We start from the raw sequence: 25984 nt of genomic DNA, 5'->3' as shown, positions 1-25984 counted from the left end.
AAGATATAGGGAAGGCCTAAGATCCCGATTACAAATTCTGAGGGGTATTCTGAAACAGAGCTCAAAATGCTAGAATAAACCATCAGCTCTTTTTGACAGCAGAAAATAAATTAGCATTAAATAGGCCTGATTATTATTCTAATTTTTGTGAAGGCTGCCCAAGAGAAAGCAGTATTTTTCATGCATCTGGGTGGCAAGTGTTTTTCAGTCTTGATATTGTCTTTTGCTCTTTAGAGTGCATATCTATAGCATAAAAAAGAAACCGAGTTTCAAGCCATGAGCTCTTGAGGCCAGGTGTGAATGCCATCATGTCCTGGTTGCCTGCCAAGGTGGAACCTGGATGCCGGTCAGCCCTCCTCGGGGATAGGCTCAGCAGGTAGATGGCACAGTGGACATGGCCTTGCTTTGGAAAACTGGGACACACCATAATACTCACATGATGCTTAGTTTAGCTCTCACCACTGAAATATGCAAAAGGACTTGCATCCTCCCCCACTGTAAAAGAAAATTATAGAAACTGAAGGTACTAAAACTAACTCATGAGGGATATAAAAACACCAAGAGTTCTGTGGTCTTAAAAAACTGCATGGATTCTTGGATTCACCCAATTAAGTAGAAGCTGAAGTAGCATGTGAGGAAAAAGCCATTTTTGACAACCACAACAATCCTGTCTCTGACCAAACAATTCAGACTGGATTCCATTTTCTATAAACACTTCCTTTCAAGCATGTTGGAAATTTGCATGGGAAAAGAATGGAAAACCAGTCCCTTGGTGATGTTGCACAACAGCAAGGCACTGTCTCAGCATTTGCAGTGACCTCATGGCATCCCCTTTATGGGGCTCTGAACACGTTAAGGAAGAGCAAGAAATTAAACTGTGATCCTGTGTCACAGCCACAAACCTACAGAGTCATCTGAATATACGATGGGAAGTGTGCTGCGTTCCCCAAAGGGCAGAAATGTCCCACTGCTGGAAAGTGTCAAGGACACACACACTGCAGGTTGTGTCAGTGCTGGAGAGCCAAACCTCCAGAATATGGGCGTGGGATATTACTGACAGAAAGTCAGTTCTGTTGCTGTGCCATTTCCAGTACAGCTGTGATCTTGCTCTGATGGCAGATGCTAAGGTTAACTGGGATATTTATACATATCTTTACATGTATTTCTTGTGTCAGAGCAGGTGGGATTAGCAGTATGATTGTTCATCCAGTCCTTCTGCTCTGGGTTAGGTTTACATCAGTGTGCTATCAAAATATGCCTGAGACTATTTTTCATGCATTAGAGAGAAATGCACAATCAAATGTGGATACAAGTTGGTAAGAGCAGCATGCTGATTAGATGCCCCAATCCAGTGTGTGCTGACAGATACAGTGCAGTATTAAAGCTTTGCCTGTACTGCTTAATGCACAGCTTATTTCATAAAAAACAACTTGTTTCTGCCTTGATACATTGCAACCTCTTTCGGACTATGAAATATTTTCATCTTCTTATCTTCCTTTTAGGATATGTACAACATTGCCTACACATCAGATTCTGACTGCCTGAAAGAAGGATCACAGAGAAGTCTCAGCTGCAACATGCAAGTGACAAGGGACTGCAACTGCAAGTAGAATTGTGTGCAAGTGTTACCCTTGCTTTCCATCAGTAACACCCGGGAAAGCAGCACAGGGGGCTGGTGCACTGTAAAGCAATAGCATAGCTAGAAGTGTTCTGCCAGGGGGTCTCTTCTGGTTTTGTCTCCTCTAATAGTAGCTATCCTACATGAATACATAGTGGTAAATCACTCCTCAGAATTGATATAAATGGTTGAATGAACACTCGTACAACGTGCATTCCTTAGGTATGTTTGTATTTGTGCATACGTGTGGTAATCACCAACAAGGTAGAATATATTTGAAATTTCAACAGAGAAATACATGACAAAGATATTTGATTAATGTTGCAGTGGGAATTAACCTGGAACCAAATGGTCACAGAACTCTTTTTTCTCAGTATAACATTGTCAAATGTACAGTATTCCACAGATTCTCTTACTCGCTTTATTTTACCTAATCCATGCAAGTTTTAGCTTTTATGCTTATTCTTAACACAAATTATGCAGATACCTAACTTTGCACTGGATTCTTGGTCTGGCCAGGTGTTTTTTCCAGTGGATATAACTATTTGTGGTGAAAAAGTAGTTGACATTTCAAATACCAGGGCTTTTCTTTACAGGACAAGTCCAAGGTGTTAACTGTAGTTAAAGTCTCATAAGCAAAGGTGTTGTTGAAACAAATCAATAAATAAAAATAACTTGCCTGGACCAGATTCAATTCCCCAAAGAGTCTGAAGAACCTCAGATCTAACACTCACAGAATTAAAATGATGACCTGTGAGCTATTGTTTCAATTGGCCTTGGTACTAGATGAGTGGAAGGTGGCAAATGTGATCCTAATAACCCCTAAGCGGCTTGAAGGAGCCCTGGAGAACTACTGAGTTGATTTGCATGCTTGGAAAATTGGTAGACACCTGCCTGCATACAAGAGTGAAGATTCAGTACAGCTTTTGGAGAAGCAAGTCATGTCTCGTGTTTCTGTAGGAGTCCTTTGGAGAAGTCAAAGAGCATATAGAAAATTGCAAGTCAATCAATAGGTTGTATTTGGCTTTCCAAAAAGCTTTTGACAAGGTCCTTAGAGAATACTTTTGAAGAAATCAAATTGTTATTAAGAAGGACGATTCTCTTGTGAGTGGTTAAAGGAAGGAAAGTAAAAGGGAAAAATGGTCAATTTTCACATTGGTGAGAGGTTGCCAGTACAGATGTGTAAAGGTCTCTCCTAGGATCTGCACTGTCCAGCAGGCTCATAAAGAGCCTCTGAAGAGAATAAGAAGTGAAATAAAGTAGCAAAACAACAGATTTCAGGATAGCTTGGACTAAAACTGAGTATGCAAGAGTACACTGTTCTAGTAGATAGTAAAACAGAAGGTAGAACTCAATAATGTCAAAAGAAAGGAATAATTCTTTAGCAGAGGGATATTTTGGATTTCCCTTTTACAATTCCACAACTGCTGTTACATCTCCATACATGTCTATAAAAATGTCCATTTAATGCTATATGATAATCAAAACAGCAAACACAATTATTGGGAATTATTAGGAAAGGAAATGAGCAGAAATATGTCAGTGTATACAACCACTGACTTTGTGTTGTCTCAAAAACATTACATCAGAACTAAGCAAGGTACAGTAAAGGCAAAGGGCTATGATCAGATGTGTATTATTTACAGTCTTTGTAAAGCCTAAATAGACTAGACCACTTCAGCTTTAAAAAAATTATAACCATAGGGAGATATAAATAGAAGTATATAAAATAAGGGACATGAAAAAAGTAAATATGAAACAATTATTTTCCCTAAAGAATAACTTAGGAATCACAGTGGCCAGGGGACAGACTTAAACCAAGTTAACATATTGTTTTCATTCAAATATTTTAATTTAGAATAGGCTTGGGATTGCTTTGTATTCCACTTGGAAACCCATGCTTTTGTTTTGAGAAATGACATGTTAGCATGCACCTGTATATGTGCACACTGATAGCAACACAGCACAAATAACAGGTATGTAAGCTTTGCTCATTGTCTTGCTAATTTGTTTTATCTCAGGTTACTGCCTTGTGTTTGTGTAGTTCAATGGAGTCTTCCTATGTAAATTAAATTACACAGCACAGTGTTTACTGTGGTTTCGTACAGTACATATACAACCATAGTTATTCTGATGTTAAGGGTACTGCTGCTGTCTGTCAAAAAACCAAATAATATAAAATTTGTCAGAAATGGCGATTTTGTGAAGCTGGTACTTTGCTCCTAGCACAAGATTAGGGCCCCAACATATTTTATTCAGTTAGCCCAACAGTAAAAAGGTTCTTCATTCTTAATTACTTCTTCAAGCCCACAAAACAACATTCTAGAGTGTTTATTAAAATTAGACAGCTAGTCCTGCACTGCCTAGGGAAGAAAGTTATTGCTTTTTGCATGAGGACATGGTTATGCAGTGAATTTCTTAATCTCAATTACCTCTTGTGTAACTGGATTACAGAGGAAAATATTAACATGAGTAATTTGTTTGCTGGTGTGCAACTCCCTCATTTTGAGCCTTCTAACAATACAATAAGTCTTGGTCTAAAAAAATAATTGGTAAAGTCTGTGGCTAAACCAGCCAATTAATTTGATTTACACTTACTCATCTGAACTGAAGGTGACTATCAACCCCAGGCAAAAAGACCTGATTTTATTTCAGCAGCTAAGTAAAAGCTAAGATCTCAAAGGAGGAACCATGCACAAAAAATTATTCCATGTAAGATTAATGTTTCAAGAACATAATAGTGTACTGACCTACCCCAGAGCATCAGCAGCAAAGGTAGCAGGGAGGATTACAGGAATACCAGCATATCCACGACCCTCTTCTAACTGGAGCTGATTCAGAAAAACAGATCTAGGAATTAATCTTTGCATTCTTTCACACTGGAAGAAAGAAAACTGGTGCAGCTATTTGAGAGAGAATTTCTATTTCCATATTAAGAGAATAGAAAGTACAGAGACACACTCTGCTATGGATATGCAAATAGGCTGGCATAATCCTAGAAAAATACACAATAATTAATGCAAAGTAATCTTTAATCAAATAATTAAGTATACAACAAATTGGAGCTAAAAAGATCCACCTCCAATAATGCTGGGTGAATAACTAAAGTAAGATGAATAATTCAAGTAGGAAAATTCTGAAGTCACATAAATCTGATAACTGCTGTTTTCTTACATTTGTTTCCTCTTTTCACACCTCTGGACTTACCACGCACTGTAGTTTTCTGAAAATAGACTTTGTAATGGCAAATTAATGAGCTTCTATGACACTACTATTTATCACATCATTCCTTTTTATATTGAAGATACAACAAAACATTTTTAAATTTGAAACATCAAAATATGGAACTGCCCAGTTTTATTTTGATGTTAGTATTTCATCAAACTATTGCTTTTCCCAGCAATATCCCAGTGAAGACACTACCCTGCATTAGCCCAATCCCATTTCACAGAAACTTCAGATGTGAAGAGACCTTTGAGGTCATCGAGCCCAACCTTTGCCCCATCACTGCCAAGTCCACCACGGCACCGTGTCCCTTAAGTGCTACATCTACACATCTTTAAAATACCTTCAGGGATGGTGACTCCACCACTTTCCTGGCTAGGCTTTTCCAGTGCTTGACAACCCTTTTGGTCCAGAAATTTTTCCTAATGTCCAACCTAAACCTCCCCTAGTACAACTTGAGGCAGTTTCCTCTTGTCCTATCACTTGTTTCCTGTGAGGGGAGGCTGCAACATTTCACCACCACCCCCACCATTTGAGCAGGGAAGCAACAGCTCAGATTTGCTGTGAAAGCCAAGTCAATTTCTTTTTTTCTGATAGGATTTTTTTTTACATCAAATCATATTTTCCAATTATTTTGAATGTACCTGGATCTAATGCACATTGTGTATACAGTAACTAAACATTTGTAGCACCTGATTTAATTATCATTCAGTTTGTCTGTTTATTGTGCATTTTTCTCTTGCTACAATTTTCAAATTTCCTTTCATGGAAATTCTCAGTCTCCCTTTTCTACTTCCTTCTAGAATACAACCCTGTATTTCTCACATCCCTGTTAGGATGCTTGTAGTGAAAATGTACATCATGCTGAGGCCGTGTTTGTGCTACAGCTCTGCCTTATCTTTAGTCAAACACAGCTTCAGTTAAGTTCTCACAGAAATCACCTCTAGTGTTTAGAGCTTAGATTATTCTGGCAAGCCCATTTCCAGTGGATATCAGGAATGGTAGAGTGGGTGAGATTGTGGAGTATCTGATACCTAAATTTCCTGTTATTTATAAATCCCACTTGAAGTAGGGTCTCCTTATTGGCATAAGAAGTTTCCAAGGGTCCTTAAAGTGAAAGGACATCAGCAAAGTGGGAGATTATGACAGTGTTTGTCAGTTAGTATCCAGCAAGCTCATGCAGTATGATGTTGCTCCATATAGGAGTTTTATCGCCAGATGGAGAAGAAAAAAAATAAATCTGTTACTGCCTATACATTACTATTTGCTGCTAAGTAAAAATATTCCTTTTGATTCCAGCCATTCCAGCAGCTGTGGATTTAAAGGCAGCCACACTGACATTAAGGTTGACAGCTATTCAGCCACATAGGAACATGTTTTCATGAATAAGGTGCTGAGAATTTGTTCTAATGTGTTGTTTTCCCTGTGCTTATTTCAAACACTCTCCCTTTTTCCTCCTTGACTTACAGTAGCTAAATAAGAGACATGTTTTGCATAATGAAAAGGCAAAAGAGATTAACTCTAGGTTGCCTTTGCCTGCTGAAGTATTTTGTCAAGTCCCATTTCAAGGAGTCTTTTTAAAAATCTCCTTAATATTATGACTTTGGAGGAATTCTTTCCTGTTGCATAAGCTGAAAATGCTTCTCATAATAGCAAAGGAAGGTTTAAGAACAGCATTCAGGTCATGACCCATCTCAGATATTTCTTCAGATGACCATGAGTTTGAAATTAACTTACAGTTTCCATGAGTTATATTGCCAGCTGTTAGTGACTTGAAAAAATTTAGGACCCAGCTAAAGCAAATAGCTCTGATACTGCTTTAAAGAATTTCTCAATGACTGTTTGTAACTTACCATATTTCTTACATTACTCCTGAATAGGAAATTAAGTGCTGGGGGTGACATATTTGTTATAATTCTTTAAGAAAGCCATGGTATATATACTTTCAAATACACACACACATACAAACTCAAAAAGCCTCTAAACAGATGGGGTTTTTTGGTTGATACTCCACCAATAGCAAATATTGTGTTTAGAAGGAAGTGATTTTTCATGAGACTTCCTGCTATCTTCCTGCTAAGTTTGAACAGAGAAGCCTCATTTCTACCTAAAACTCAGTTCAGGTTAGCAGCTGTGGTTTTGCTGCTGTCCAGTATATTGTCATGTTCTGCAGCTTATTCTAGTATTGGCACTGCAGGATGACATCTTAAAAAACTCTGCATTGTACCTATCCAGAGTTGCAGGCTCTTTTTAGAATTAAAAATAAGTGGAAGAAAAATACTACATTAGGATTCCAGTGGAATAAAGAGACAGCTGCTTTCTATGCTATTTCTCTATTTGATAAAAATAAAGCAACCCCATTCCTACAGTAAATTTTATATAAATTGCTTTTCTCTCTGCTTAGTCATTCTGCCTGTAAGTTTTTGAATAGCCAAACAGGATATAAAAAGAAATAACTCCAGATCACTTAGCACACACTATGGTGTTAATATAAACTGTCATGTTAGATTACCATCTGGCAAAGGTGCGTAAGGTAAGCGTTTGTAAAGGATTACATTTGGTTATTCCCAAAGAAACACATCAATTTTTTTTTATTAAAATGAGGGGTTCTTCTAGTTAGCGAGGAAATTAAACAAATAAATTGTTGATATCAAAGTGGAGCTTTTCATCTATACAATGATAGGAAAACCAGAAAAATTTATTCTACACTTCTAAGAGATAATGATGAAGCACAAGAAATCTGTTTAAAAATCTTACCATAAAGGTGACAATATGTAGAAAAACAAATTTTTATAATTTATTTAAAGCTAAAAGGAGGAAGAAACTCTTCTGACACTGTTCAGGCAGTTCATGTGATTTACCTTAAGAGGCAAACATATGCCATAAAGAAGGCAGTAGAAACGAAGCCAGCTTATCTAAATTAGAAAACACTAACCCTGATTTTCAGTCGTGCTGCGGGCTGGAGCACCATCAGCCGCTGGAAGCTGGCCGTGACCCTCGGCAGTGGCGGCGCCCGCCGCGCCCCCTGGCGGCAGCGCGGGGAGGCTGCGCAGCCGAGCGCGGCGCTCCTCACCGCCAGGGGCTGCACCGTGGTAATTGTCACTGCAAAGGCGCTCCCCAGGGCTCAAAAGCCCCACGTTACTAGAACAGTATAATTACACTGACAGAAGCTGTTTCTGGCAGTTGCACCCTCCGTGCTAGCGGTGGAATGAGGTTTGCAGATTTGTTCCACAGATAGGTTGGGCAGAGGCTGCCTCTTTATTCAGCACTTACTGCCTCAGAGCACCACTTCCGAAGTGCTCATCTGTCCATGTCTCTGTCAAATGTTTAAAATACTTACCAATTATCTAACTCAAATTAAATCATGGTGGTTCAAACAGACTGTCCTAGGAAGACTGCATTAAACCAGTTCATGCATTATGCTCCACACACTGCCATCTTACTCTCAAAGACACAGCATAAGTACATCTTATTTTTACTTCCAAAGCAATGTTCTCAGAGATTGTTAAGACAATATTAAGATTTTATACCGAGATTACATGGCAGAAAGCTTTTATTCCACTATAAAGTGGAATATAGTATATTCCACTATATATACATACTTTATGTATATATAGTGGAATATACATATATTCCACTTCCACTCATACTAAAATTAGTGATGGTGACAAAAAAAAAGGCAGGAGATAGTGAAGGAATAATAAAATACAGTAATTTAATGTAACTGCTTAGGAGTGGCTTGGGCAATGGCAGAGCAAGCCAAAAAAATGTCCTTTAAAAAAAGTTATTATCTACCCATTTAATTATGCGGCAATATGAAAGATTCATCTCTTTGGGATGCAGAAGCTACTCGGGAGAAAACATAGGCTATCAAGAGTTTAGTTGATTTTTGAAGATTTAATTCCTGCAACTTGTTTCAGCTAGCATAACACATACTTGCAAGACATTCTATAATATTTGAGAAGCTGAGAGTTGCAAAAATGTTCTTGAAATATAAAGTGTTCAAAAATGTCTTCCATAAACTTTAAAATCAGAACAATTTTAATTAAGTTTTTATATAAGCATGCTAAAAATACCTAAAACTGTAAACAACTGTAACTACACAGCTTTTATTTACCAGCAATCTTTATGCTTTTTCCTAATTTTATTGAGAAACAAAGCTTTATTCCTCCAGCAAGGACCGCTATTCCTGTCCATGTTTTGCATCCCTAACCACCAATTAGCACAACCTTGGTGCTGCTTGTGCTCTCAGGTTTCCTGATGTTACTGAGATGGGGGAGGAGGTCGCTGCCAGGGCCCTCAGCCGAGTGAGCTGAGCACACTGCTTGGTGCCGCACCACCGGGAGCCACGAGCCTCGGCACGACAGAGCCTGCCACTGGGTTCACAACCAGACACAGGAATTGGGGCTGCTCTTCACAAGTGGCATGCATGGCTTGGAATTAAAAAAAGATAAGGTTGTATTGCGGGGCTGTCAAAAAACTCATTTCCCTGTTGGGAGGGGTGAATTAGTGGATGTCACAGTAAGTGCCCACAATTTCATTGGTACTTAACATATCAGAGAGGTGATGCTCTGTTCCTACAGCAGAGAAAAAGACATTCATTTATACCACCAGCTGAATTGGAATCTGATGTACTCTCTAAAATGTGCAGATGACAATAGTGAGCTGAAAGTCCACTTGAAGCATTTTGTGATGAACATTTTAAGAACTAGACCAAGCAAGCAGATTATTTTATATAGAAATCATTGTGTCCATCACTGCTTACCTGAAATCTGGTCACTGAAGGGAGTTTGCTTCTGCGATACTTACATATACTTGGTAGTCTTGGAATTGTAGATGCTTGATAGAATTCTTTACCTTTATCATCAGATTCTCCATACATTTATTAAAAAAAATATTTTGAATAAAGGTAACCATTATCATGGCAGACATAGGAAATTTTCTGCATGATCTCTATCATTTAGACATCATTTGTGTTCCCAGATTAAGACTCCCAATTAAATTCCTAAGTGAGACAGTGTACAAACAGAACATGGCTAATGGAAATGGGAAATCAAGGACTTAGGCAGAAGGGACCCAAGCAGGTATGACCTCTAAAGAACTCCCTCTCCAACAGGCTTTTTATAAGTAATACTGTAAGGCCACAAAGTTTTGATTTAGAACTGGGGCTTACCAACAAAGTTAGAGTTGCAGTGAGAACTGGAACAGCACATGCCAGAAAGATTCAGTGACCAAGCTTGGGAAAGGGCACAGCCTCTTTCAGGTGAGCTAATGTGAAAGCTTCATTAGATATTAAACCAGCATTTCTAAACAAGATGAAGAGTGTTAAGCTAAACTGTAGACCAGCTTAAATTTCCCCAGAAAATGTAAAAAAACATGGTAACAGTTTTCCTACTGGACTTCTGGAGTCAGTTTTCTATACACAATGAAGTTCTCCAAACTATCTTCCATTTAGGTGTTTGCAGAATAAAAGCAAGAGGCTCTGCTGATAGTACAAATTTCCTGTCTAGGAGGTTATGAACACAGCAGAGCCTTGAAGATGAATTAAGCCTTTTTTATTTTTTTAATTCTGAGGCTTTTTGTAACTACTTTGTTTAGTATAACCTATTAGAGCTTAGTTTAACTTTGTACTTTCAAACATTAATAAATTAACTCTCCCTCTGCAGTTTTTTCAACAGCAAAACTAATTTCAGAATGACACTGTACTATCATTCTCAGTATTGTCAAGCTCACAACCAAGCACACCCATCTCCTCTGAACTGCCCACAGGTGATGTTCAATACTGTGCAACGGCCATCAAGTTGAAAATGTATCCAGTTACAATGAAGTGCTAGGAAGTGATACCCTGAATTTCAACAATTGTACTGAGAAGGGCTGCTTTGGGCTGTTATTTTGGATTTGGTTTGCAATTGGTTTTTCTCAAAACAAGCAAGTTTTTGTTTATGTAGTAAAAAAACTCCAGACATTTGATATTGCTATTTATTTCTTTTTAAAAATTAGATAATTCTCAATGTAATATTCTAGCAACATGCTACGAAGCATTCTATACATTCCTTCTTCAAAATAATTCCAACTAGATCTTGGCAAGGATAAACCAAATAAAAATTAATTTAATAGTACCAACCAGAGTTAAACCAAAGGAGAATTCCTCCCCTGAATCTGACATCATATTTATGTGAAATTGCACCACTCATATTTAATACTAATATTGTGTTGTCTTATGTAACTATTCAAATAAAATATTTCATTTCTCTGATAGAAACATTGTGTGTATATTTTTTCATCTAATTCAGAATAATAAAATAAAAATTTCCATGGGAATTAAGAAGAGTTTCAACTAGGGTTTCATATGGCAGGCTTTAAAATAGTGCCTGAACCAGTTCTTCCACAGAGTTCTTGGTCTAAATCTGCACACTTTCAACAACTATTTCCAGCAGTGCAAATTATGTGTCCTCCAAAAAAGTTATAATGAAAACAATTTAATTAAAACTGGTTTGACAACCTGAGTATGCAAAGTCAAACCACAGGATACTAAATATTTTTTGAGATTTGTTTGCTTATCTACAAACAGAACTTCCTTCCAAGATCCCATGGAGCAGAAACAATTGTGGTAGCAATTAAAAGATTTTCATTTGTCAGATTCAAGGTCACTAGTTAAATTATTCAGTCAGTTTTACTTCCAGCAAAGACAATCTCTTACAGGCATGTATGGTTTTGTACGTTTCCTAAATTGTTTAGAAGCACACTCTTATAGTCTCTATTTTATGGTGTTGTGCTTTTTTGCTTATTCATCTGTACCAGTTTTTAGCTGAAAATTATTGTTCAATTTGTACAAATCACCCATAATTTAAACTGTATAATTACATTTCATGTAATCTCACAATTTCTTTGGGTAATTAAGTGATTCTCTACAGCTTTTTTATCAAAAAAAAGAGCAATATACAACTAATGAATCCCAGTAGGATTTTCCCCCCTCACAAGCACTGACATTATTTATTTAAACACACTGAACCAAATCCTTGGGCATGTCTGATGAGTTGTGCAGGAATCAGACATGCATGCAAAATGGCTCAAAGCTCACCTGTCACAAAGGGCCAGATCCTATATCAGGGCTATATCCTCTTCACAGAGAAAGGAAAAATAAAGTGTGAATGTCTAAATTACATCAACTGTACAGATACAGTGGACCTTCAAGCAGAAGGAAAGCCCAGTAGTATGCCCTCTTATTTAAATTCTCCAGCATTTACTGTTTTATTTTAGGAGTGCATATGGAAAGGATATATGGAACTCTATAGCACCAGAGGATTGTACTTAAAATCCTCTCGGGGCAAATTACACTGAATGCAGGGCCAGTTTAGGGCTGGTATTTTAATTTTCAGTAGCTATACTATTCTAGAGGATCTAGCCTGTATCATCATAGTGCAAATGTAACCTCTTATCTATAGATATCTTCTGGTAACAATCAAACATAACCTTAGAAAAAGAGGTATGCCTTGTTAGTGAGGCATGGTACATGGACTCTGCTATGTACCCAGGCACCTTCTTTCATTGCAGAACCATCCACTTTTCAGAAAACATTTAAAAAATAACATTTCCTTTGATAATATTAAAAGTAGATGATATGATTTTTTCCTCAGTAAATTAATAAAGTACAGTATAAACTGATTTTTCCAAAGTCATTTCAGTTTAAAATGGGCTGAGAAAAGTTACAATGTTTAATGATAATTTCAGAAGAGTACCTGGTTCACAAATATTTTTTTTTGTAATGAGAAAACTGTCTGTAAGCAAAAAAATAACCACATTTTCAAGTGATTTGCAGACAGTATTTTAGGTGCCACCACCACCTGCAGTTATGATGATGATGCTTTGAACAAACAGAACAGTGTCCTACTGATGATCAACATTCATCCTCTTCATGCGATGAAGCAGGGCATCTTTTTCCATTTGGACCTCAGCAAGAGCCATTTTGGCTTTGGCTAGTTCCTGTTTGAGACATTCATTTTCTTCAATAAGCTGAAATGAAGGGGTTAGAAAAGAAAGCTATTAGCATAACTCCATACTGATGACTTTTTCCATTTCAGTAACTCCTGAAAAACCAAACGCTCCCATTCATTGCTGGGCAGAGGTTTGTTGAGGCTGAGCCAATTGCAACTGATTCTCAGTCAGTGAGCGTAGAACATGGAGAGAGTTAATGCAATCAGCTCAAAAGGTGGGATAGATAGTGTTTCAGCTGTGCCATTTCCATCCTGGAGTGGAATGGAAATGACCCAAGATTGTAAGCTCTAGGATCAGATTCTTACCCAGTGAGAAAAACAGCAAAATTAATGTGTGGATTTTGTCATCGTCCATTCAAAATCTGGTATGACTGATAGATGAGTACAGATCTGACCAAACAGCTAAGTCCCTTGTTTTTGGTAGCTGTGTTGTACAGGAATGAAGGAGATGGGGAGAAGAAAACTCCCTTATAAAATTTCTTCTGACTTAAAGGAAAAGGGTCAGTGTGCAGTGTATTAGTACACTATTTAGAAAGCAGTGTTAAATTGCTGTACCACATCATAATATCCATGATCCATATTTTCCATTTCCAACAGATTTCTAAACAAAAGTGTATCACAGGCCCACCCCCAGATAGCCTTACAATTATGATTAATAATCATTGTAAGATAATTTTGAGGGGGGAAAAGTGAAGTCAAAATGAGTTTATACCTCATTTTTAAGGAAGTCAGATGAATCCCTGCTTGATTTAGAAGGTCTGGGTGTCTCCCAAGTAGTCTGCGTGGCTTGGTCCTGTGTTTTATATTCAACAGATCCCACTGCTTTCTCCAATGTGCTGCTTGAATTCTTCATCTTTGACACATCATTTACTTTTTGATTGTCTGCATTACAGAAATAGTGTGCAGGGGTTTTGTCAAAATTTTTTTAAGCTTTATTCTTATCAGTACAAAATTAAATCCACCTAAAACAAATATACTTATAATATTAAGTACATTAATATTTGCCTCTCAAAATCAAATTTAAGAGTAAAATTTAATTAAAACTCATAACCTTTTAGAGGAAGAAAGAAACAATATGTAACTTCCAGCCTGGAGAAAATAAACACATTTTTATACCGACCTGTATCATCACCACAGAATATGCAATCTGAATAATCAGAAATTTGAGAACTATTACTATTGCTATTAACTTAGTGTCTCCAGGTCCCTCTGAAGACTGTATTTACATTTCCAGGTCCCTCTGAAAACTGTATTTACATTTAAAGACACAGTGAGATATACCTGCAGAATCACATTTTTAAATTAGAAAATAATCTTAATTACTTGCCATTAAAGAAATTTTCTAGCATTTGTAAGTGAAGTACACTATATAACACCTCTTAAAATATACTGTTGTACATTAAGGGAAGAAGTCAGGGTCATGGTTTTGCAGTAGTTTCTACAACTACCTGCAACACAAAACAATAAAGACAGCAACCACCTTGGAAATCTGTAAAGAAAGGCAATTTTTTTGCTTGCTTGGTAGAACAAAGGAACCCTAAACTTATCATGATGAAGTGATATGCACTGATGAAGCATATCCTGATGACATTATAAGCATATTTTTTATTTCTCCCAGATTGATTCAACTGTGGGTTATCACAGCCAATACACTATTCAAAAAAGTAATCTTCTTTTTTGTGACTACACTTAGAATTATGGCATATGGCAACACAGCTTACACAAATTATCAACAGTTATCATTTCATAATAAGTCACAAGTATGCACAAAGGAAAAAACAACAGGATTATTGAATTGAGATCAAGGTGCAGCAACATACAAACCTCTAATGAGAAAAGTGCCATCATCATTTCTTTCTATCCAGAGTATGTCAATATGCAGTTTTATGGGTACCAGCTCAGATGCCTTAAGATTTTCACGTGGACTGTCATCCTAAAAAACACACATAATAAAAAATGAGTTTACAAGAAAATAAAAATAGTTAAGTAGAATGTTTATTTAAACATAAGTGGATTTAATGAAACTTGAAAGGGAATGTTTCAGAGCAGAATTTTCTAATGGGATCTCCACTAAACTTTGGCTTCCTTTCTTTTCCCCCAGGGATCGTTTTAAAGGCTCAAAATTATCTCTGGAGTAAGTCTGCTGAACTCAATATAGAGTCCAACAAAAATACTTCAAAGTGTTTTTACAGACATCTCAATAAGATTATACCCCAACTCAAGACATTTGTTAGCTCAGGAGCTGAGTCACAGATAAGAAGCCTGTGCTATATAGTGTCTGATCTTCCCTTGAACTATTTAAAGATTGAATGGGTACAGCTATCATTCTTGAGCAGATTTTGTCTTTTCAGAATTTAGTTTGGGATGACACCAGCTGCAGTTTAGTTATACTACTGTATTTAACACAAGAGAAACTTCACAAATTACTTCTTGGGGTCTCCCCAGGAAATCTTTATAGTTCATTATCCCTGTCAAACAGAATAATGAAGCCAGTATAATCAGAAACTATACATATCAGCATTAAATGTGTACCAAGAAAGCTGTTGAGATACAGCTTCCAAAGCTTCTTGAAACAGCACTGAGATTGCAGCAGAAAATGCAAACAATAAAATAATATTTCCCAAATTCCTCCCTTGCCATGAAACACACTGCATGAAGTCTCATGCAGAAGAAATAAAAGAACCTACTGCATTGAACAGGCAATGCAGCACACATTTGAACCATATCTTCTCACTCTATAATACCCAACAACACTAGAGAAATGAATCATCTCTATGTCAAATCTGCAGTTTGTCAACCATCATGAGTAACTGCACCGTGACTTGTGTGCACTGCTGAGTGAGCACTTTGGTGCTTTTGCTGCCAAGCAGAATCTTGTTGCCAGTTTATTATTGTACATTCGCCATCTCAAGCAGCTGCTTTCCCAAGAACATTTTGCTTAAGTCAGCCTTCTTGCCAATAAACCAGAACAATCCTGGTTTTAAATGCAAGTGACTATGTGTAAAGGTTTTGCTATTTGCATTTAGGCATTCATGTTTGTGATCCACTGAAATCTGAGGAACAGATTCACAGCTCTTACAGAAAATGCTTATGCTAATCCTGTAGAGGAGCAACAACTCTAAGAGTGCCCAAAGATCCTCAGGGGATGGAAGGGCTGTATCACTGAGGGAAGGAATACTGATGCATTTTGAGTAGAACACAAGACAACTGCCTTTCCAGTCAATAATGATCTTGGCAGAATCAAGACCTTAGCCCCAGATGTAGAACTGGAGCTGCTCTTCCAATCCTCGCCTTGTTCAAAGTTTGTATGGGTGATTATTACTGTCCAAAGCAATGTAATAATTCTTTATGTTTGTTTGTTTTTCTGTTGTTCTATACCCCTCAAAAAAGTGTCCTTATCTTTATATTCAGTGGCTGTGCAGCACAGAACTCGCCCTCTTATTTAAATGTCTGAAAGAAAGTTCCCTAAGAGACTTGAACAGAAGTGTCCTCTTAATGTTACTATTTTAAGATATGATGCTGAAAATGCTTGCACTGTTCAGTATCTGTTTCTAGGAGAACATGAAATTTGGGTTGTGTTCAAGTGGTTTGTACTGTAATTCTATAACCCTTCTCCTTATTTTGTACCTAACTTTCATTGCAAGAGCTACCCTCCAACTAGGAAAAAGAAATAACCTTTAAAATCCATGGTAAAACTACAAAATGGTTTGTAATTAGAAAATATATCTTTTGCTAAGCAAAAAAGCCCAACCAGAAAAACCCACATTGTGCCTCTAGAACCTTACATATAAAATTCCCAGACAGTGTCACTCTACAAGAAAGATTTGGGAGAGGGGGAAAAAGTATAAAATGTTAATTCATACAAATAGCTTGTTCATGCAGAAAATTCCCCTCCAGGCATACCACAGAGCTAACCAAATCTATGGATTTTAAAATTGTTTTAGCATCATCTAAAGACCTTTCAGAGTATGATAGCAGTTTCTTTGAAGTTAACTGTATCCAGATTAGTAGTTTATCATCAAAGAAACATAAACACAATTTTTTTTGGAGCAGCCAAGTATCTCATTGTTAACATACTTTTAAATTAATCCTTGCATTAGAAACTTTTATCTTCATAGGCATCACTTCTGCGACAGTTTCATCTTCTAGAAAATGCTGAATGTTTGTAAGAGAAGATGTTAGAAATTCAGCACTGAAGTTCTCCACATGACACTGAAGAAACCCATTTTTTACAGCTAGCAGGGAATGTACAACAGCACTAGGCCCGCTTTCCCATCTCAGACTAATCTCAGGTGATGAATTAACAGGTCCAGCCACAGATTTACAGTCAGAACCTGTTGCAAAAAGAAAACAAATTTGCATTAAAATTTTGCATTGTACAGAAAATCAATTATGATGTAATTATTTCCACCTCTATTGTCCAACTGATTTCCCAAGAAGTATCATAGAGTTATTATTCATTAAAAGCAGTGTTGCAAATACAGAACTTCAGAGCAAATTTCTAAGTATAGCACTTCAAAGTACAAAAATAAAGAGTACATATAAGGGCTAGTACCTCACTGTGACAAGAGAAAAGACAATGCAGAAGTATCACCATCCACAAAAATAAAATTGTTTCCTTGGTGTCTTGACGATGGATAACCAATTGTTTTGCATACTTTTCCACTAAGTCATTAAATTTCAATTCAGAAAAACATTAAAGTCACTTCACTCTCTCAGGAGAGCAGGCATTTTCTTGGAAAGGCTGAATTTCCTGACTTGGGAACCATGAGCAGCAATGCAGTAAGATAGAATGACCACATACGCATTACTTGAGCGGCAATAGACTTGAATGTTAAAAAACCCTGTCACTTTCCTGCTAATGTCAGTATCTTTAATCAGTAAGGACAATTACAAAATTCAACATAAAAAGTTCTGAAAACCATAATGAACTAAACTAAAGTAAAATTAAAATAAAAATTTAAGATAACCAGATTGCGGGAGGTGGGCAGTGAGCAGTAACCATTTTTTGTATAAAGTAGTTCCCCATGGGATTCTCAAGTCATGTCATCACTATGATGGCTGGCCTACAGAAATTATCTCTATGACAAGAAGCACAATCACAGTAACAGAAAAAACAAGCATTGAAAGGTGAAAGCTACCTCAAGACACTCAAGAAAAATCAACTGCCTTATGTCAATTCATCATGCAACAGACGCTGCCTAGAGCTACAGCAGTCTGACAAGGTAATTGATTTGCTTTTCTATTTGTACATTAATTGGGTTCCTCTTCCTGTGCAGTGTGCAGGTTCATGGATGACCTGGCACAGCAGCAGAGTCAGGACTTGTGCACTTATCTACTGGCACTAGAGTCGGGGTAGATGGACACACTGTCGATCTGGGCTGACAAAGACCAATGACAAGATGAACATGAGAACCTTCAGCCTCTGCTGCGAACCAGAATCTCTCCCTTTGTCACCTCTGTGAATAGGAGTTTCCACAACACTGACAGCCACGACTCCATCCTTCCATCTTTCCAATGTTTGAGAAGTGCTAAATCTCATATTCCCTTTCTCCACAAAAACCCACTCCAAAAACCAAGCAACCATACTACAAGTATCAACTATCTTTTTAGGCTCAGTCCAGACAAAAGTGAATAAACTACCAGCAGCTCAGGAGAAAGAGACACTCTCCAGAAGAAGAACAATGATCACACTGTTCAATGAATCTCTGCAACTGGTCCAGGAAACTTTGTTTCACCTCAAGGATCCATATACTTCCCACACATACAGATAAAGAAATAAGCAGTAGGTGTCCTAAGTATTTCTGCACCTGAAAAGAGTGCCTGCATCATTGCTGGAAGGATCCAAAGTACAGAAAAAGAGCAGAGGAAAAGAACACACATTTAGTCTCAGCCTTGAGTCAATTTTAGTTATCTTGCAGATACCTGAAAGGGGCAGAGTCAAGGGAAGATGGAGTAAAAAATGCTTTAAAAAATCTGGAAGCTGCTGTGAACTGCTGTTGCCTTCTAAGAAGCAGGTTCAGCATGATTAGATCTCAGTAAAAGCACAGCCCTCCCACAATAATTCTGCCATACTCCATCCCTTCTTCTTTTAGTTTTGCTGCCAGGCAAGATCAGATAAAGTAGCAGTCCTGCATCCAGCCCTGCAGGGAATTGCACAGCTGCCATGTAGCCTTCAACTTAGTCCAGATTTTAGCTACATTCTTCCCTTTTTACATCTACTGCATTAACAGCATAGTATATTTTAAATGGTTATTTTCATCCAGAGTATCTTGGAGACTGTAATTATAAGTTGAGTATTCACTGCATTGCATGGTTCCTCAGATTACTGGTTTCAATTGTTAATGCAGCACTTGAGAAAGTTTTATTAAAGGTCTTGAAGAGGGAGGTTGCTTTTATTGGGATATTATCATACACATTTGCTCACCTGTTCTTTTAGCTGTATTTTGTTACTATTAACTCTTTTAAACAGTCTCTTTTGATCTGATTCTCAGCTTTTTCCAAACTTTTTCTCTTTTAGTTCTAATAAAAATGAATATGGGACACAGGGAGCAGGAGCAGAAGATTCCTGACAGTACAGAAATCACAGTGAAGAGAAAAGATCAGTCGAGAGAATATGTACATTACAGAATAGGAGTGCATAAAAATGCATAAAAAATGCATAAAATACCAAAAAAAGTGTTGTTGGCTCATCCATTCAGGTACCTGCCAGAAAGAGAAAGGAAGAGATACAAAGTAGAAGCATTTGGAGATTCCAATCACGTTATATCCTTTCTACCCATAAAATAATTAGACTGCACAAGCCTCTCATTATCAGCTGAGAAGCATTATCACTATCAGAGGCTCCAGTTGAAGATACAAAGAAGAGCCGGAAGGTGGTATGTTCATATTATTTACTCCCTCCAGCTTTTACAGAGGATATGGCAGATAACCAGAAGTCAATTTGCCTGTATGAACTGAAGGTCAGCCACGAGTGCTCCCTGCTGGATGTTCTCCTAGCCTTCAGATGTTGACTACAACATCATGCAACAGCTGCTCAGGCAGCAGCTGCTGGCAGTGGCTCAGCTTACCAGAAAATGTGTTCTTTAGCTAGGGGATCAGAGGTTGTACCACCTCCAAACCTGAAGCACCTGCTGAACAAAAGCCATGCTGATAGAAGGTTGGAACAAGAAAATGGCAGCCAACAGCTGCTACAGCTATTTCCTCAGAAAGGAACTGAAGAGAAGCTGGTGCGTCAGGGACCTGCCCCAAAAACCCTACAGTGCAACAGAGCTTACATCCAGCAATCCATGTAGAAGGCTGGCAGAGGGGAATAAAGCAGACTGTGATATGAGCTGCCACACCAATGCAAAGTGTGTATATATTGTACTCATGCCCAAGAACAGCTCTGAAAGACACTGGTTGATCTAGCTGTGCAAATACTTGGCGTGAAACTATACTATTTGTATTAAGCTTAAAAAAACCAAAGACAACCAACCAACAAAACCCCCCAAAAACTAAAACAAACAAAAAACCCCAACCCAAACCAAACTAAAAACAGTTGTCTATCTTTAAAGCTTGTATTTCCTGACAGAGGAAATGTTTAAAATTTTCTTAAACCACATATTATAAGCCTGTTTAAACAGTGTGTGTCATTTAATCTAGAGAAACTGATCTTGAAAAAAAAAGAAACATTCCTTCAAAGGAAGGTACATAAAGCAAAATGCTATTACAGTCATAAGGAGTTCCATCTTCAGGAAACAGTAACCCAATGCAATTTGCCATGGTAACACCCCCAGCAGCCAGGCCCCACACAGCCTCTCATTCACCCCCCACCAGTGGGACTGGGGAGACAACTGGAAGGGTAAAAGCCAGAAAACTTGTGGCTTAAGACAAAGACAGTTTAATACAAAAACCAAAATACCAGTCACTAGGAAGACAAGTAATTCTACCCCAGCCAAAACCATCTCATAATGCAGCTTACTTTATTTTCAAAAAAGCAAACTAATGACCAGAATTCAATGCAATGCACCTTTTTACCCATATGATCATACACAGTTCCATTTATTTATTCTTCCTTTTTAATGTATGGCAATGAAGAAAGAAATCAGAGTTCTAAACTAGCATAAAAGGGATGCTAGGCTAACATAAAACTGTGTTTTCATTTTTATTTACTTGGAATAAATGTCTCCAGCTCCAATTTCAACACGCTGAATTGTTAGCTCTTACCAACAGTTCTGTTGCACAGATATTGTCGAACACCAATATTTCCTAGTTGGTTTGGTATCACTTGATTGACCTGTAAGCATATTTCTGTGTCTTCTCCTCTGATGTCAATTTCACCATTAATACCAAATACTTGAAAAACCACAACAGACATCTGTCAACAAAACCCAGATAAAACAATATAAGATTATAAAATTATTTTACGGTGATTATTGTTTGTAAGGTATGTCTCAATCTTTTCCATCACAAAAGGAAAACAGCCCTTTGTATTGAAAGCCCTTGCTCACAGAGAAGCAAAAAGTTCTCATTTTCTTATCCTTTTCTTTTTGTACACATTGGCTTCATAATAGATTGCTCAACAGCCTGTCGAAAGACAGACACTTGAACTGATGCCAATTCAGAACTGGCTAGAGAAGCCATGGAAGTGAAATACAGTTTCCTTACTGACAAGAGAAGCACATGACCTATGTGTTACCTGAAATATCAGGTATCTGACATTACCTACAAGTCCTTTCAACTTTATGCATATCATAAGCACAACCAAGCACTTGCAGTGCTGAATCAAACCAGGTTAAAAAGCTAGCATAGGCTACTAAACTTTGGCTATCTGCATAGTAGTCAGCCCTTTTTCTCTATTTACAGGGTTGCAGTATTTTTAAAAAAGAAGGAGAAGCCAGTTTTAAGTCAGCTTTGGTATCAGAAGATGCGTATCTATCATCATTATTAGTATTTTGGGTTCATTTTTCTAATGACTCAAAAAATCACCTCTGAAAGGAGACATTTTATTTGTGCTTCAAGGTTTAATTTACAGAATCATGTGTTCTTATGGAATTCAATAACATTACCATTTCTTCACTAGTCTCATGGGCATTTTCTGAAGCAGCACTCATGGCATCTGGAGATGACCCATCACAATTTTCCATCACTGTGCCTCCTTCATGGACATTTCCTGATGGACTTTGATAGTTTGTGGCTGTAATACCTTCCAAACACACATCAGAAAAAATGTGAATTTAGCACAGCATAATCTTAATCACTTCTCCATTAAGAATAAAGTCAGTGACTGTTACTGAATGCACACATTAACTCATTTTTTAATACGAGTTGAGTGGCTTATTAAACAAATATTTATAACTGAAGTGCCAAATCCATTCCTCTTATAGAGAGTTCCAAGTTCTAGATGCTAATCAAAAGTAAAGCAGGATATAGTGACAAAACCAATACAGCACTCCACATGCATTGTTAAAAAAACCTGTGAAGGCATTTTTTTAGTCTTCCAAATCAAATAATATAAATGTGATGCAGCCAGAAAAAAAATTCAAGTTGTGTATCTAATATACCACACAGTGCCTTTAGAGCAGATGCTTGTATGTTTAGAGAAATAAGCTACATATCTTTTTATTAGAGCAATCATAATCATGATAGTGATTCCTTGACAATTGGAAAGCATAGATACTTAACCAGCAGTTAAATATTGTTTAACAAGCTAAAAAGACATATAAAGGTTATTTAAAATGGAAAGTGTATTTCATGGCATACTCCCACATAAGCACATGCAGGAATACTCCTACAATTCAAATATATAACAGGCTTGCAGTCTTCTCATTATTGCTCTAGACTGAAGAGAAATCCTACAGAAAAAAACCAATCTTATGCTAATTAGAATTATCAGAAAAGAGGTATCAATAAGGTCTTCTTACTCTATTTCCTGACATGGGAACATTATTTCATCAGTATATACACAGATGAGCAAGAATTGGACAAATACCTGCTATTAGACAGTCAATACTTGGGAAATACTCCTTGAGGGATGAACTGCAGAGAGACTACCAAACCTATCTGACTGGTAATTAGCACAGAGAGCATTAGTGAAAATTCGTTTCTTTTTTATCCACTTCTAAAATGAAAGCTTCTTTACCACTTCAAGTGCAACATTGATTCAGGCTCCAACCTGTAAGTATTGCAGCCAAAGCAGTTGCTTTCAAGCATAGCAAGGAACCAGTTCTGCCTAATTCAGATTTGCAACACAGCACTTCAATGCTCTTACTTTACTTAAGAGAGGAAAAATAAGCAGTGTTAAAATTAAATAGTGCTGCTTAAGTAGCGCACGTTATTGCTTTCCCCTGAAATTATATGTGGTGAATACACTTGATATTACTGGTGAAGGTAACAGAAATAGTCTTGTAAAGTATCCAGGATTTGCTGGACTACAATCCTTTTGAGCATGACTTGAATAACAAATAAGTTTTTCGTGTATTGCTTAAAAATATTTTGTGCAACCTGCTTACCTTTCTCCAGAAAGCTTTGACTATCACTTCCATCACTCTCTATCAAATGATCCTCTAGCATCATACTATCAATAGAGATAGTATCCAGAGAGACTTGTGATGGACTTCTCTTCATATTTTTGTAAGAAACAGAGAATGCAGGGAGGTTGGACGAGCAGCGTTCCTTGGGCTTAGCACTTTTAAAATATAAAGATATGAGGAAAATATTATTTATATTAAATAATACATAGAATTTACATTAAAAATTCCTCTAAACCAAGCAAGATATAAATGAAAAAGTCTGATTATTCAATAATCCTTTGACAAGACAAGGTAAATGTAGAAACAACACATATTCATGTAGGTATTTATGTCAATACTTCTCTCAATACATATTTCCTGACACTTAAACTAAAAGTAAATACTTTAAATCAATTAATTAACACTAATTTTAACTTCCGCTGAATGCTGGATACTGGATAACTTTTTACATGCTTTAAAAATTTTCATCTACTAGAACACAGAATCACAGAACAGCCTGAGTTGGAAGGACCATCGAGACTAACTCTTAAGATGTTCCCTTCCTGACTGCTGAAAGTACTGGAAGTCTGTGGCCAACAAGATTTCTAAATCTTTTCAAAGAGTAGGAAAACTATTTTAGTATTAATTTTCTATACCTTGAAGAAGACTGGGATGCAAACATTTTAACTGAAGCCACTTTGTCTTTGTTGATTTCAAGCTCTTCAGATTCTAAGGCAGATTCTGTTTCCAAGTCAGCGACTTGGTCAGGACAGCCTTCAGTTGTGCCCTCCTGTTCATTTAACTTATTTGAGAATATGTTTCTGTCATCCTCTTTATCAATGAAAAATTCAGTAGAATCTTCTCTCTTATTTAGAACGGACACCGAATCCCTAGGATTCAAATTACTCTTCTCACTTAGAGGTCCACAGACCTCTTCAGAATCACTTCTACTAAAAAGTCCACTGCTTCCTCCTTCACTCGTATCTCCCAAACCTTTATCTGATGCATCATCGGAAAATGACATTGCTTTCTGAAAATCCGTATTACTGTCTGATTTAAACAAAAGAGGATCTATTAAAATTCCTTTATTAACTTCAGCATTCAGAGGCTTGCAGTCATTTACATAACCAAAATTAGTAATACTGGCTTCCACTATCTTGCTACCAACTAATTTACTCTCTGAAGTAAGAGTTTCCCCATTTCCCACATGGGAGAGTTCTGATGCCATGGTACTTCCTTCTTCCTCAACAGGAGATTTACAAGGGTTTCCCTGAGTCACTGGATGGAGCAGTAAGGCTACTTCTGCAGTTTTCAGTAGAATCCCAATGCAGACATCTGTTTGCTTTGCAGGTTTTCCTGTCACTGCCTCTACGTCCTTCCTTAAGTTTTCCAGGAGCAATACAAGAGATTCATGGAGAAACAGCAAAAAAAGATACTGGTAGTGATTGATCTGCACGCTTACATGTTTGTGAACATGGACAAGAACATGTACATCTGCATCAGAGGAAGAGCTTTCAGAAAGCACTCCTGAGGTCTCAGACATTTGAATGCCATTGGTCAAAGGCTCTGTCTCACTGCTGTAATACTCCTTTAGAAGTTTCTTACGTTGCAATCTATTAGAGAGATCACTAGATTCACTTTTTGGAATGTTCACGGCTGTCTGATTACGGGATACAAGCTCTTTTTGTGACTTTGCAAATCGTATTGGCTGACAAAGCCAAAGTGAAAGTGGGAAAGAGTCCACAAAGCTTACTGGCCGACCTTTCCCACTTTTCGTTCCTTCGTAATCTATCCAAAACTGGGAAAAATGCATGGCCCAAACATCAGTAGCTGCAGATGTCTTTAATGCATATTTATTCAATTCTGGAATGATATAACCCTTATAAACATCATGCATTTTGGTATCTTGTTCATGAGCATGTCTCTGGAAGATTGGATGTAAAAGATTAAAATTTTTGGGGGACTTAGGAAAAGTGGTGAAATTTCTACTGAAAAATTCTGAGTCCTTGAAGTTCTGAAACAAAGCTTCTAGATCAGAGTGTCTGCAGTTTGGGGAGCATCTGGTATTCGTAGCAATCATCTCTGAACTTTGAATGGAAAGTGCACGAGGTTGATCTTTATGAATTTCAGGTTTGTTTTCAAATGGGATGATGATCTGCAAGGGAGAAATAAATTTTTTCTAGTTAAATCTATATAGATTAAGAAGGTATACAATCAAAGAAACAAAATAATAGCCATGACAGCTGATACAAAGGAATGTAATTACAGTTTTATGAGAAATCAAGTACAGTGAAACAGAACAGGGATAAGTTGGGCTCACAGACTAAGATTTATGTTCTCTCTCATTTTTAAGAAGGATGCTGTGGCATCAATATTTGTACAAAACAGAAGGGTCTCAGGCTTTTCATCAATATTTGCACAGAAACATAAGCATCTCAGGCTTTTCTTATCTGAAGGTCTTAAATTTAGTTCAGCTATATTAGGCTGAAGTGGCTCATTTCCTCAACTCAAGCAACTTGGTAGAACATTTCTTAAAGTGTTTCCAAAATTTACGGCTTTGAAAAACAGAGAATTATAATTTGGAGTTCAATCTGGCATGTCAGATTGGGTTTTTCACCATATCGAGTACTACAGTGTTTTATTTCTTTGTTAAG

General features: G+C 37.2%; 1 protein-coding gene across 2 annotated transcripts in view; it reads right to left on the bottom strand.

Annotated features, from left to right (window-relative positions):
* Positions 1–10808: 10808 nt before the first annotated feature.
* Positions 10809–25984, bottom strand: part of BLTP3B (bridge-like lipid transfer protein family member 3B) — a 47305-nt gene continuing 32129 nt past the window's right edge. For both annotated transcript variants that reach the window (XM_063154813.1, XM_063154812.1), the window contains 8 exons: positions 23987–25485; positions 23331–23506; positions 21888–22024; positions 21046–21196; positions 16915–17171; positions 14662–14770; positions 13550–13719; positions 10809–12856 (listed from right to left, as the gene is read on the bottom strand). In XM_063154813.1, the coding sequence (XP_063010883.1) occupies positions 12731–12856; positions 13550–13719; positions 14662–14770; positions 16915–17171; positions 21046–21196; positions 21888–22024; positions 23331–23506; positions 23987–25485 (2625 nt within the window). In that variant the 3' untranslated portion in view covers positions 10809–12730. The remainder of the gene's footprint in view (positions 12857–13549; positions 13720–14661; positions 14771–16914; positions 17172–21045; positions 21197–21887; positions 22025–23330; positions 23507–23986; positions 25486–25984) is intronic.

The sequence above is a fragment of the Melospiza melodia genome, chromosome 4 (assembly GCF_035770615.1).
Source record: "Melospiza melodia melodia isolate bMelMel2 chromosome 4, bMelMel2.pri, whole genome shotgun sequence".
In the NCBI taxonomy this organism is placed as follows: domain Eukaryota; kingdom Metazoa; phylum Chordata; class Aves; order Passeriformes; family Passerellidae; genus Melospiza; species Melospiza melodia.
Note: the sequence above shows the minus strand (reverse complement) of the source record. Positions and strands in the feature narration are given on the sequence as shown.